The sequence below is a fragment of the Thalassophryne amazonica genome, chromosome 10 (genome assembly GCF_902500255.1).
Source record: "Thalassophryne amazonica chromosome 10, fThaAma1.1, whole genome shotgun sequence".
Lineage (NCBI taxonomy): Eukaryota > Metazoa > Chordata > Actinopteri > Batrachoidiformes > Batrachoididae > Thalassophryne > Thalassophryne amazonica.
Window position 1 is genome coordinate 20779312 of NC_047112.1, and position 13241 is coordinate 20792552.

The window sequence follows — 13241 nt, forward strand, 5'->3', positions numbered from 1 at the left end:
CTGCGTCCCGACGCGCGGACCCGTCCGCACGTCTTTCATTAAAAAAATCTCCTTTAACAGTGGAATATCCGGATAAAATGCTGAAACCGACTTCTTCTGAAACTTCTCTGTTCTCTCACGACGTCCTGGATCAATAGAGCCTGAAATGTGGAGGTTTTCAGCTTGAACAGGCTGATGACGCTGCCTGAGAGCGCTGCACGACGTCTCGCACCGTGAAAAGTCCTTAAAGCGACAGAATCACCTCAAAATCTCTCATCAGCCGTTAAAATTTTCACTGAAAACCAGCTTAATTTTTCGAACCATGTCCACTTCGATGTGTCTCACAGGTTTAGAAAAAATTTTGATCAAACAACGCGCCAGTCTCTCAGCAACTTCTCAGACAAAGGAATTCCGACGAGGGGCTGGACGACTCCTCCCACAAGGAGTGCTCACAGGCGAATGACGTCACCGACAGGCGTGGAAAAACTCACACATGCGCACGAGGGTGCAAGCATGTCTGACGTAAAAACATATGAATGAAATCCATATAGTTTTTGAAAAAACTAAAATGGACCGTTACTTTATTGACAGCCCTCGTAGATTCATAATCCACCTCTCTTGCTGTTTGAGTCTGTGACATATCTGGGCCACAGTGGAAACAAGCAAATTTCATTTTACTGTGTTACCCTGTAGATTGTATGTGTTTATACAAATAAATTCAATCAATCAATTGTTATAGGGTCTATGATATCCAGTGATAAACATGGCCATAACAGTCAATTAAAGCACAACCAACTGCAGTCTACTATATTAAAACCTACTGCTGTGTAAGATTAGCACATGAAGAGCTGCCATTTATCAGCAATCTTTCTTCCAAAGAAATTTCAGCAGAGTTCTTTATGAAATGATACAATAGATTACAATGAATTTAAATAACCATTGTCATATGAAGTCATGTGCAACACAACTGCCCATCCATTACTATTATATTTGTTTTATAATATAGCAAAATTAATTAATGTACCACTCTCTCTGACCTTCACCATGGATGTTATGCAATTAAAAAAGATAATCCTTTATTAGTCTGACAACGGGGAAATTGGTGGAAACTGGAAAATTTGTTTGCTTGTTGTTGGTTTAAAAAAAAAAAAAGATTCCGGGGTGAAAACAACACAAATAATGGATTAAAAAAACAAGTAGGGTGAAGAGGGATATGAGACTCGTTACACTGATAAATAACTAAATAGCTAAATAAATACATAAATTAATAAATGCAGTAGTAGTAGTTGTAGTAATGAATTTTGTAACATTGAAATAAATAAGAGATTCTTTCCGAAACATGATGGACATATTTGGCAAATTGTGGAAAAGGTACCATTCCATTTGAAGTTTAATCTGCTTCAAATGTTTAAATACAGTCGGAACATTTCAAACAATTTTAAAATATTGTATGTCACTGGAATGCCCCAGGCTGTCAATCAGTGAAAATAATTTTCCAATATATTGATATTTTTTCACCAATCAAACAGGAAAAACAATGAACAATGTGTAATTTGTTTTTAATGTGCACTTTTTAATTTTTTAAATGCTAAGTCGCCATCTTTGAAATAATGTGCCTTATACGGAAAGTTTTAACCTTCATTTCCTGATAATTTCCATCACATCAAAGAAGGCGCTGTCATCCAGCAATGCACGGTGATATTTGTATGCATAAACACTTTATTCAGAGCTGCTGCACGGCACCAAATCTATCTTTCCTGTGCAGGTTGAACCAGATGAAATCTGGGCGGAATGATGTATGAATCACCCTTTGACTTATTGTCCAACCGTCCATCATATCAGATGTCTCCAGCTGACACCACTGCTGTTGTGGATGATGGAGTAATGTATCATTACACCAAATTACATCGAAGGTCACAATTCATACATCAGACATATCTCATATATCACTGCCCAACTTTAGAACACTTAAATGAATAATGTACTAGTAGGTTTTTGTGGCCTTTATGACATCATTGGCTGCAGGTCACTCTGAATAAAGGCCAATTATTGGAACTCTGAAGCACCTCTTTTAGTTATTCACGCCTCTGTGTCAGTGTGTTTGTGAGCTGTATGCTGGAGATGCTGTTATGACTGACAGTCCTCAGTCCTCAAATCATGGCGGGTTTGTCAGGCTCATGCACACACATAAACGGACCTTTGTGGAGTGTAACCCAACGCCAGGGCTTCTGAGCTCGGCGCAGTTACCAAACACCAGAAAGCACGCAGGGCTGTTGCAGGGCAGGGTGTGACACGGAGGATTCCAACGAGCGTGGCACGCTGGCAGGAAGATCAGACGCTTTGCTCTGAACTCTGATACTTCATGTTGCAGATGCTTTGTTAAAATAGATGGGAGGAATATGACAGCATCCATCAGCTGCGCCACAAATAACACAACCCTGATCACTCAAAACAGCTTTTTCCAAACACTTTGAAAGGATATAAATTACATTTAACCAAGAGCCACAGCAAATTAACCCTGCACAAAGTCCGTGTGGCCCCATTCAAAGGAGAAATAAATCAACTCCATCATATCGTAAATTACTGTAAGTCTGCTCGTGTTGATCTATTTGTCATGGGGCAGATATGTGTAAAATATCACTACGATTGTGAAAAATATTTATGAAACACACAAAACTGCATTTGTGTCCGTATCACACACAGTGGTGCAGATATTTGAAACGGTGGGTGTTTTTTATGGTAAAAGCACCAAATTTTGTACAGCCATATTATTTATATACTGTATTTTCTGGAATATAAGTTGCGGTTGTTCCACGAGTTTAGAACTGAAAGCACAGATTTGTGTGTTCTCTTGGTTTGACAGCTCACATGAACTCATCCCGCGGTCTGCGGATCCTCCTGCAGCCGGCGAGAAAATATCCGTCCTTTTCCACGCGTTGAAACCGGAAGTGAACAAGCACACTCATTAGTCGGTTGTGATTGGGCGTATATGCTCACATATTTACTTTATTGAACCAACGGTTAGGTGCATAGCCACTCCGTTGGGCAAATAGTGCAGCAGGTTACTGAAACAATCCTTCAAATGGTGATACAAGCATCAAATGTGACACAAATATACCTTAGACATTGCTTTTTTTGAAAAAAACTGACTCGCCACTTGAATTTTCAATAGGCAGCCAGGTAGGGGTCAACTGAATTACACAGGGGTCAAAATTTAAAAATGCTCTAGTCAATTTGAAGACAATACCACATTATTTGTCTGATCATAAAGATTCCAAAAAGATATAGTTTGGACTATCTGTGACTGAATGTTATGGGATAAAACCAGTAAAAATGGTTACAAAGGTAAATTTCAGTTTATACATGGGTTAAAAGTTAAAGTTGCTCCAATTTTGGTAGAAAATGATGCAAATTATTGGTTGAGCTAAAAGGGTTAATAAATGGAATAGTTTTGATTGTGTTGAATGTTTGGTCTCCAAAGTAAAGGTCAAACAAGGTCAACATCCATTGGATTCTATGACATGTGACATATATTATCCCGTAACATGATAACTAAGCATGATACATGATCCAAACTATTCTTTTTTTAAAACGCTGTTAACCTGACTAATAATATGCGTCACTTTTTTACCAAAATTGGAGCAACGCTTTGTACAAACTGAAACTGACCTTTGTCACCATTCTTTTATCCCATAACTCCATAGAATTCAGTCACAGATGGTTCAAACTATACCCTTTTGGAATCTTTATGATCATGCAAATAATGTGGTATAGTTTTCGATATGATTGGAGTATCTTTTAATTTTGACCCCTGTGTACTTCAATTGATACCTACCTGACCGCCAATTGGCAATTCGAGTGGCCGGTTGTTGTTTTTTTCTTTTTTCAAAAGAGGAATGGTTAAGGAGTATTTGTGCCAGATTTGATGCTTCTATCACCATTTGCAGGATTCCTCTTTAAATATAGTGTACGTCACTGCGTGTGGCTGATGTTGGTCTCAATATTTTAAAAAAGTCACTGTCAGTAAAAGTGTAATTTAATCCTGTTGACCTGCAAACTATGGACTCTGTTAAACACTTGTACTGCTGCAGCAATAAACTGTCTCTTTTGTGTTAATGTGGTGATACAACACTTTTGAGTCAGTGACTGTGCCAACACAATGGGATTAGTCATCTTGTCCAGCACTGTCTAGATATCCCATAATGGCACTATCAAATTCACATTGTAGGTCTCAACGAGGTGACAGAAATTACATTTTTACACTGACCTATTCTTTAGGTTCACCCTTGTTCTGAACAGTGGAATTCTGTTTGCAGATCTGGAAAGATTTCATTGAACTCTGACACAAAACGTTGCTGATAATCTGCCCAGGAGGAGAGGAAACCTGATCACAAGATGCCACCAAACAGGCACGCTAGACAGGTCCTACTGCTTCCCTTAAAGTCTCGAACCACAGCTTTCGCCTGGTCTTGAATGAGAATTTGAATCTCAGGTACTTTTGCAAAAAGTGAGTTGTAGTGCACTGACTTCCTGCTGGGGCCGGAACAGGATGCTCTTTAAGACGCCATCATCAGGAGGAGGAACCATTGTCTTATAGTCTGAAGTTACAGGGTGAAAGCAGAAAGCACTGAGGTGTTTGAGAATATTTTGGCTCCTTAAGTCTTTCCAGGATGTCAACAGCAGTGTTGTCAAAGTAACTCTGAAAAGTTACTTTATACATTTATATTTTAGTTACTTTACAGTCACTTCATTAGCAGCTGCGGACAACTTTTTGGCAGCTGCTGAATGTAATTAAATGGTAAATGGACTGCATTTATATAGCGCTTTTCCATCTGCATCAGATGCTCAAAGTGCTTTACAACAATGCCTCACATTCACCCTGATGTGAGGGTGCTGCCATACAAGGCACTTACTACACACCAGGAGCAAGAGGGGATTAAAGACCTTGCCCAAGGGTCCTTAATGATTTTCCAGTCAGGCTTTGCTTTGAACCGAGGATCTTCTAGTCTCAAGCCCAACGCCTTAATCACTAGACCATCACCACCCCTAACTAACTATTATCTCTACTTGACATACAACTTAAATACTGTCATTCCAGAACTGCTGGCTGCTGGGAAAACAAAAATCAACAAACAAAAACATCCAGCATCTTCTTCCTGTTTGTGGCATGAAGTGATCGAGAAAAAAACAAAACAAAAAATAGAATCAGAGGGTCAGAATGGAAAATACTTCTTATCAGCAGTGGGTCCAGAACAGACAAGTCAGCTTCAAAATGTAAGTTTCACTTTAAGGCGGTCATGTGGCACATGATTGAAGGGCGGTGAATGATTCCTGTTTTGGTTTCAACCTTCATCTTGTCTCCTCATCTTCCATTCGAGATGCTCACAGAAGACTGTCTCTGGTCACACGTGTCCATTCAGCCTTCAGTCGGAGTCGCTGCTGCTGCTGGATGAATCGGTGGACATCACCTCCACATCGTCCCCGTTCTCTTTGTTGTGACCCGGAGGCTCCAGGCCAAAGTCGTTGCCATGGTGAGGAGGCAGCATCCCCACAGAGGCGTCCAAGGAGTGCCAGGGGTAGTGCAGCATCAGAACATCTGGCAACCGCCCGGCAGCCCGCGCATCACCCGGCAGATGACCGTTCACACCATTGGTTGGCAGGTTGGCCATGTGACCCAACATCCCACTGCGCATTTCCAGGTCTGTGGGAAAAGGTCTGCATGGATCACCAGGTACCCAGTTGAGCGGGGCGCACACGGCATTACTGGCACTGATCCTGTGAACGTATTTGATGATTTCTTCAGAAGAGATGCTTGCTTTCCGGGCTTTCTCAATGGACTTGAGTTTTTCTTTTGCCTGATAAACAGCAGTGGCCAGGATGTGTTCTGCTTCCTTCAGTTGTTTCTGGAACTGCTGGATGTCTCTGTCTCTCTTCTCCACCTCCTTCTCCAGGAGCTGCATCTCCTGGTGCACCTTCCCCTGCTGCTGCACCACTCCCATCTGGAACTCTCGGTCCCTCTGCACCAGCAGCTCCAAGATCTGCGAGTCCTCTCCGGGTTGTGGTAGTTTCTGTGTTCTGGACAGAGCGAGCATCTCAATCAGCTCCCTGGACAGAACCACCAAATCATCCAACACACTGAGAAGCCGCTCTTTAGTTGATTTCTCCAGCAACACCGCCATAAGTTAATAAAGTAACTCATAATCTAACTTTATTACCTCCGCCAAGGAGGTTATGTTTTCGGTCGCGTCTGTTTGTTTGTTAGCAGGATTACTCAAAAAAAATCCTCAACGGATTTCAATGAAATTTTTACCAGGGGTGTATCTTGGCCTTTCTTAGAAGTCATTAAATTTTGGTAATGATCCGGAACACGATCCAGATCCAGTAATTTTTATAAGGATTCTTTATCATTGCAGGATAGGGCCAATTTCAACATTTTTGCATCTAACTTCATGAAGATGGGTCACAAAGGCTGAACAAAAATTAAGTTACGACACAACAATAATTCAGCATTTGCTTCTCATTGAATAAACATTTTTTTTAGAAAATAAAAAACTTGTATAGTTCATGCAGTTTCTCTTTATAAATACATTTGCTGAAGATCTAAGGCAGGGGTAGGCAACCTGTTCCAGAAAGAGCCATGAGGGTGCAGGTTTTCTTTGTAGCCACTGACTCCACCAGGTGATTTTACTGATTAATATCACTTTGAGCAGATGGAATCAGTTAATCAGTGAAATCACCATCATCAATCTTAAGAGGAACCAAGTTAGATTAGTAGTTACCTTATTTGTTGCATTACTTATTAGTTGCACGTTTTTGGCAGATTCTAATAAAGTAATTGCATAAAGCTGCTAATGAAGTAACTGCATAAAGCGACTAAAAAAGTAACCAAAAAAAGTAACTTTTCAAAGTTACTTTGACAACACTGGTCAACAGGCACGACAGCATTAGAGTCCTCAGCAAATAACATTTGTATGTATGTTTTCGTGGTCTAAATAATGGCTTGTGTGCAAGTTGGTGCATGTCACTCTTGTAAGACGAGGGTGGATGTCTGCAGGAGAAACACCACCATAGTGTCGTCTTCAAGACATGGGCTTCATTCCAAGGTGCTTGAGGAGCCTGTGAAGCAGCCCCCCACCACCACCACCACGAACACCAGATCAAAAGGAAAGGAAACGAGGACACTGTTGGTTGCAGTAGTTCCCGTGTTACCAGTTTCAGACAAACGGAAATTAATACCTGCTTATGAGACTGCCAAATCTCCAGCATGCAACATTACACCTTTCTCACTGTTGGACACGATTCATTATTTCTTGAAGTTTTGTTAATGTTACAGTCTGGTTTCTCCATGCAGGTATAGAAAAAAAATTTGAACAGAATTAAAAAGATGGAATATCACATGAAATGTTTAACTCTAAGTAGTACACATGGGGTCCAAGCAGACCTCAGGGGTGTGTATGTACATATCTGAACATTTTTACACTCATTCAGCTGAAAATCTGTTATTGTTGCTTATACAGTTGCCTTAAATTTCACTTATTTTGATACAGTTTGATTACGTACTGTAGGTCCACAATAATTCAGAACTTTGGATCAATTTTTCATAATTACCAAGCAGTTTTAATTCAGGATATTTGCATCACAGTAACTGCAGTAGATGTAGTTATTGCCTGTTTGTATTGAAAAATTATATTCAGAAAAGAGGGAAAAAAATTCTAAAGTATTTTAAGATGAAATGTGGTTTATCAGCTGTTCAAACTTTTTTCAGAATAGTTGCAAAGCAACCATATCTAGTAGTTGTATTACAGATATCTGCAAGAATGTTGTATAAAAAATGTTAATAGTATTTTAAAAAGTAAGAATTTCTTGTTCTTGTTCTGCATGGAGCTCAGGTGGACAGAACTGAAAGTTTCACAGCATATATTGATGAAGGTTAAAGGACAGCTCTTACCTTTTTTCAGCCAAGGCTCTCTTTTTAGATGTTTTAGATTTGTTTTGGTCGTTTATCTTTTCACTCGAGGCAAAAATGTATTTAGTCAGTGACTTACCAATTCAGAATGCAATCACTAGAGCAGGCTAACAGGCTAATTGTTTTTGATGGGGCAATTGGAAACATTCTGAGCAAAACATTTGTTGTCACCACTGAACAGGTGAAAGTGTCATGAGAAGTGTCCAGTAGCGCTGAGAGGATCCATGCTGGTTTCGGCTGTGTGTGAAAACAACTCAAATCATTAACGCATGTCATTATATCTACGTATCATACTCTGCAAACAGATTTGTAATTCTTGCACGCATACATTCATGCAACTCCTGCTTACCCAACTTGTCTAAAATTCTACATTTTTATTACTGCCATCATCATGCACATCTCATTTATCCCATCTTAAGCAGCAGCACCCCCCCCCCCCCCCCCGTTTCTCACTGCTCTCGTTCCTGACACTTTTATACTTTTATTTTTGTTTGCTGCTCTTCCAGTCAGTGTTTGTCCAGTGGCTCTTGTGTGTTACCCCTTTAAGTCAGGGGGGGGAAGGGGTAACAAATCCCTGCTGCCATATTTAAAAATTATATTATTAATAGTACAAGAACGTCTGTGATGGACCGTTGTCATGTGCAGGGTGTACCCCGCCTCTCACCCAATGACCGCTGGGATAGGCTCCAGCTCCACGGTGACACTTAAATGGAATAAGTGGACATAGAATGAATGAATGAATCAATCAATCAATTTTTTTTTTATATAGTGCCAAATCACAACAAACAGTTGCCCCAAGGCGCTTTATATTGTAAGGCAAGGCCATACAATAATTATGTAAAACCCCAACGGTCAAAACGACCCCCTGTGAGCAAGCACTTGGCTACAGTGGGAAGGAAAAACTCCCTTTTAACAGGAACAAACCTCCAGCAGAACCAGGCTCAGGGAGGGGCAGTCTTCTGCTGGGACTGGTTGGGGCTGAGGGAGAGAACCAGGAAAAAACCATGCTGTGGAGGGGAGCAGAGATCGATCACTAATGATTAAATGCAGAGTGGTGCATACAGAGCAAAAACAGAAAGAAACAGTGCATCATGGGAACCCCCCAGCAGTCTACGTCTATAGCAGCATAACTAAGGGATGGTTCAGGGTCACCTGATCCAGCCCTAACTATAAGCTTTAGCAAAAAGGAAAGTTTTAAGCCTAATCTTAAAAGTAGAGAGGGTGTCTGTCTCCCTGATCTGAATTGGGAGCTGGTTCCACAGGAGAGGAGCCTGAAAGCTGAAGGCTCTGCCTCCCATTCTACTCTTACAAACCCTAGGAACTACAAGTAAGCCTGCAGTCTGAGAGCGAAGCGCTCTATTGGGGTGATATGGTACTACGAGGTCCCTAAGATAAGATGGGACCTGATTATTCAAAACCTTATAAGTAAGAAGAAGAATTTTAAATTCTATTCTAGAATTAACAGGAAGCCAATGAAGGAGGCCAATATGGGTGAGATATGCTCTCTCCTTCTAGTCCCCATTAGTACTCTAGCTGCAGCATTTTGAATTAACTGAAGGCTTTTTAGGGAACTTTTAGGACAACCTGATAATAATGAATTACAATAGTCCAGCCTAGAGGAAATAAATGCATGAATTAGTTTTTCAGCATCACTCTGAGACAAGACCTTTCTAATTTTAGAGATATTGCGTAAATGCAAAAAAGCAGTCCTACATATTTGTTTAATATGCGCTTTGAATGACATATCCTGATCAAAAATGACTCCAAGATTTCTCACAGTATTACTAGAGGTCAGGGTAATGCCATCCAGAGTAAGGATCTGGTTAGACACCATGTTTCTAAGATTTGTGGGGCCAAGTACAATAATTTCAGTTTTATCTGAGTTTAAAAGCAGGAAATTAGAGGTCATCCATGTCTTTATGTCTGTAAGACAATCCTGCAGTTTAGCTAATTGGTGTGTGTCCTCTGGCTTCATGGATAGATAAAGCTGGGTATCATCTGCGTAACAATGAAAATTTAAGCAATACCGTCTAATAATACTGCCTAAGGGAAGCATGTATAAAGTGAATAAAATTGGTCCTAGCACAGAACCTTGTGGAACTCCATAATTAACTTTAGTCTGTGAAGAAGATTCCCCATTTACATGAACAAATTGTAATCTATTAGACAAATATGATTCAAACCACCGCAGCGCAGTGCCTTTAATACCTATGGCATGCTCTAATCTCTGTAATAAAATTTTATGGTCAACAGTATCAAAAGCAGCACTGAGGTCTAACAGAACAAGCACAGAGATGAGTCCACTGTCCGAGGCCATAAGAAGATCATTTGTAACCTTCACTAATGCTGTTTCTGTACTATGATGAATTCTAAAACCTGACTGAAACTCTTCAAATAGACCATTCCTCTGCAGATGATCAGTTAGCTGTTTTACAACTACCCTTTCAAGAATTTTTGAGAGAAAAGGAAGGTTGGAGATTGGCCTATAATTAGCTAAGATAGCTGGGTCAAGTGATGGCTTTTTAAGTAATGGTTTAATTACTGCCACCTTAAAAGCCTGTGGTACATAGCCAACTAACAAAGATAGATTGATCATATTTAAGATCGAAGCTTTAAATAATGGTAGGGCTTCCTTGAGCAGCCTGGTAGGAATGGGGTCTAATAAACATGTTGATGGTTTGGATGAAGTAACTAATGAAAATAACTCAGACAGAACAATCGGACAGAAAGAGTCTAACCAAATACCGGCATCACTGAAAGCAGCCAAAGATAACGATACGTCTTTGGGATGGTTATGAGTAATTTTTTCTCTAATAGTTAAAATTTTGTTAGCAAAGAAAGTCATGAAGTCATTACTAGTTAAAGTTAATGGAATACTCAACTCAATACAGCTCTGACTCTTTGTCAGCCTGGCTACAGTGCTGAAAAGAAACCTGGGGTTGTTCTTATTTTCTTCAATTAGTGATGAGTAGAAAGATGTCCTAGCTTTACGGAGGGCTTTTTTTTATAGAGCAACAGACTCTTTTTCCAGGCTAAGTGAAGATCTTCTAAATTAGTGAGACGCCATTTCCTCTCCAACTTACAGGTTATCTGCTTTAAGCTACGAGTTTGTGAGTTATACCACAGAGTCAGGCACTTCTGATTTAAAGCTCTCTTTTTCAGAGGAGCTACAGCATCCAAAGTTGTCTTCAATGAGGATGTAAAACTATTGACGAGATACTCTATCTCACTTACAGAGTTTAGGTAGCTACTCTGCACTGTGTTGGTATATGGCATTAGAGAACATAAAGAAGGAATCATATCCTTAAACCTAGTTACAGCGCTTTCTGAAAGACTTCTAGTGTAATGAAACTTATTCCCCACTGCTGGGTAGTCCATCAGAGTAAATGTAAATGTTATTAAGAAATGATCAGACAGAAGGGAGTTTTCAAGGAATACTGTTAAGTCCTCTATTTCCATACCATAAGTCAGAACAAGATCTAAGATATGATTAAAGTGGTGGGTGGACTCATTTACATTTTGAGCAAAGCCAATAGAGTCTAATAACAGATTAAATGCAGTGTTGAGGCTGTCATTCTCAGCATCAGTGTGGATGTTAAAATCGCCCACTATAATTATCTTATCTGAGCTAAGCACTAAGTCAGACAAAAGGTCTGAAAATTCACAGAGAAACTCACAGTAACGACCAGGTGGACGATAGATAATAACAAATAAAACTGGTTTTTGGGACTTCCAATTTGGATGGACAAGACTAAGAGTCAAGCTTTCAAATGAATTAAAGCTCTGTCTGGGTTTTTGATTAATTAATAAGCTGGAATGGAAGATTGCTGCTAATCCTCCGCCCCGGCCCGTGCTACGAGCATTCTGACAGTTAGTGTGACTCGGGGGTGTTGACTCATTTAAACTAATATATTCATCCTGCTGTAACCAGGTTTCTGTAAGGCAGAATAAATCAATATGTTGATCAATTATTATATCATTTACCAACAGGGACTTAGAAGAGAGAGACCTAATGTTTAATAGACCACATTTAACTGTTTTAGTCTGTGGTGCAGTTGAAGGTGCTATATTATTTTTTCTTTTTGAATTTTTATGCTTAAATAGACTTTTGCTGGTTATTGGTGGTCTGGGAGCAGACACCATCTCTACGGGGATGGGGTAATGAGGGGATGGCAGGGGGAGAGAAGCTGCAGAGAGGTGTGTAAGACTACAACTCTGCTTCCTGGTCCCAACCCTGGATAGTCACGGTTTGGAGGATTTAAGAAAATTGGCCAGATTTCTAGAAATGAGAGCTGCTCCATCCAAAGTGGGATGGATGCCGTCTCTCCTGACAAGACCAGGTTTTCCCCAGAAGCTTTGCCAATTATCTATGAAGCCCACCTCATTTTTTGGACACCACTCGGACAGCCAGCAATTCAAGGAGAACATGCGGCTAAACATGTCACTCCGGGTCCGATTGGGGAGGGGCCCAGAGAAAACTACAGAGTCCGACATTGTTTTTGCAAAGTTACACACCGATTTAATGTTAATTTTAGTGACCTCCGATTGGCGTAACCGGGTGTCATTACTGCCGACGTGAATTACAATCTTACCAAATTTACGCTTAGCCTTAGCCAGCAGTTTCAAATTTCCTTCAATGTCGCCTGCTCTGGCCCCCGGAAGACAATTGACTATGGTTGCTGGTGTCGCTAACTTCACATTTCTCAAAACAGAGTCGCCAATAACCAGAGTTTGATCCTCGGCGGGTGTGTCGTCGAGTGGGGAAAAACGGTTAGAAATGTGAATGGGTTGGCGGTGTATACGGGGCTTCTGTTTAGAACTACGCTTCCTCCTCACAGTCACCCAGTCGGCCTGCTTTCCCGGCTGCTCGGGATCTGCCAGGGGGGAACTAACGGCGGCTAAGCTACCTTGGTCCGCACCGACTACAGGGGCCTGGCTAGCTGTAGAATTTTCCACGGTGCGGAGCCGAGTCTCCAATTCGCCCAGCCTGGCCTCCAAAGCTACGAATAAGCTGCACTTATTACAAGTACCGTTACTGCTAAAGGAGGCCAAGGAATAACTAAACATTTCACACCCAGAGCAGAAAAGTGCGGGAGAGACAGGAGAAGCCGCCATGCTAAATCGGCTAAGAGCTAGTAGCTGCGCTAAGCTAGTGGATTCCTAAAAACACGCAAAGTGAATAATGTGTAAATAATTTAGAGGTGATTCAGCAGAAGAAGTGCTTTAGTTAAGGCACGTGAAGATTACACTGTGAAACAAATCGTAATCTAGATAACTAGATCAGGGGTGGCCAAGT

The 13241-nt window shown here is 40.7% G+C and overlaps 1 protein-coding gene across 1 annotated transcript; it reads right to left on the reverse strand.

Moving 5' to 3' along the window:
• Nucleotides 1-5398: 5398 nt before the first annotated feature.
• LOC117519479 (mediator of RNA polymerase II transcription subunit 4-like) lies at nt 5399-6158 on the reverse strand. Its single transcript, XM_034180812.1, has one exon. It carries the CDS (start codon nt 6156-6158, stop codon nt 5403-5405), a length of 756 nt encoding a protein of 251 aa, XP_034036703.1. The 3' UTR covers nt 5399-5402.
• Nucleotides 6159-13241: the final 7083 nt, after the last annotated feature.

Coding starts and splice junctions, on each gene's coding strand:
- LOC117519479 (XM_034180812.1), bottom strand. CDS start 6,158: ATGGCGGTGTTGCTGGAGAAATCAACTAAAGAGCGGCTTCTCAGTGTG.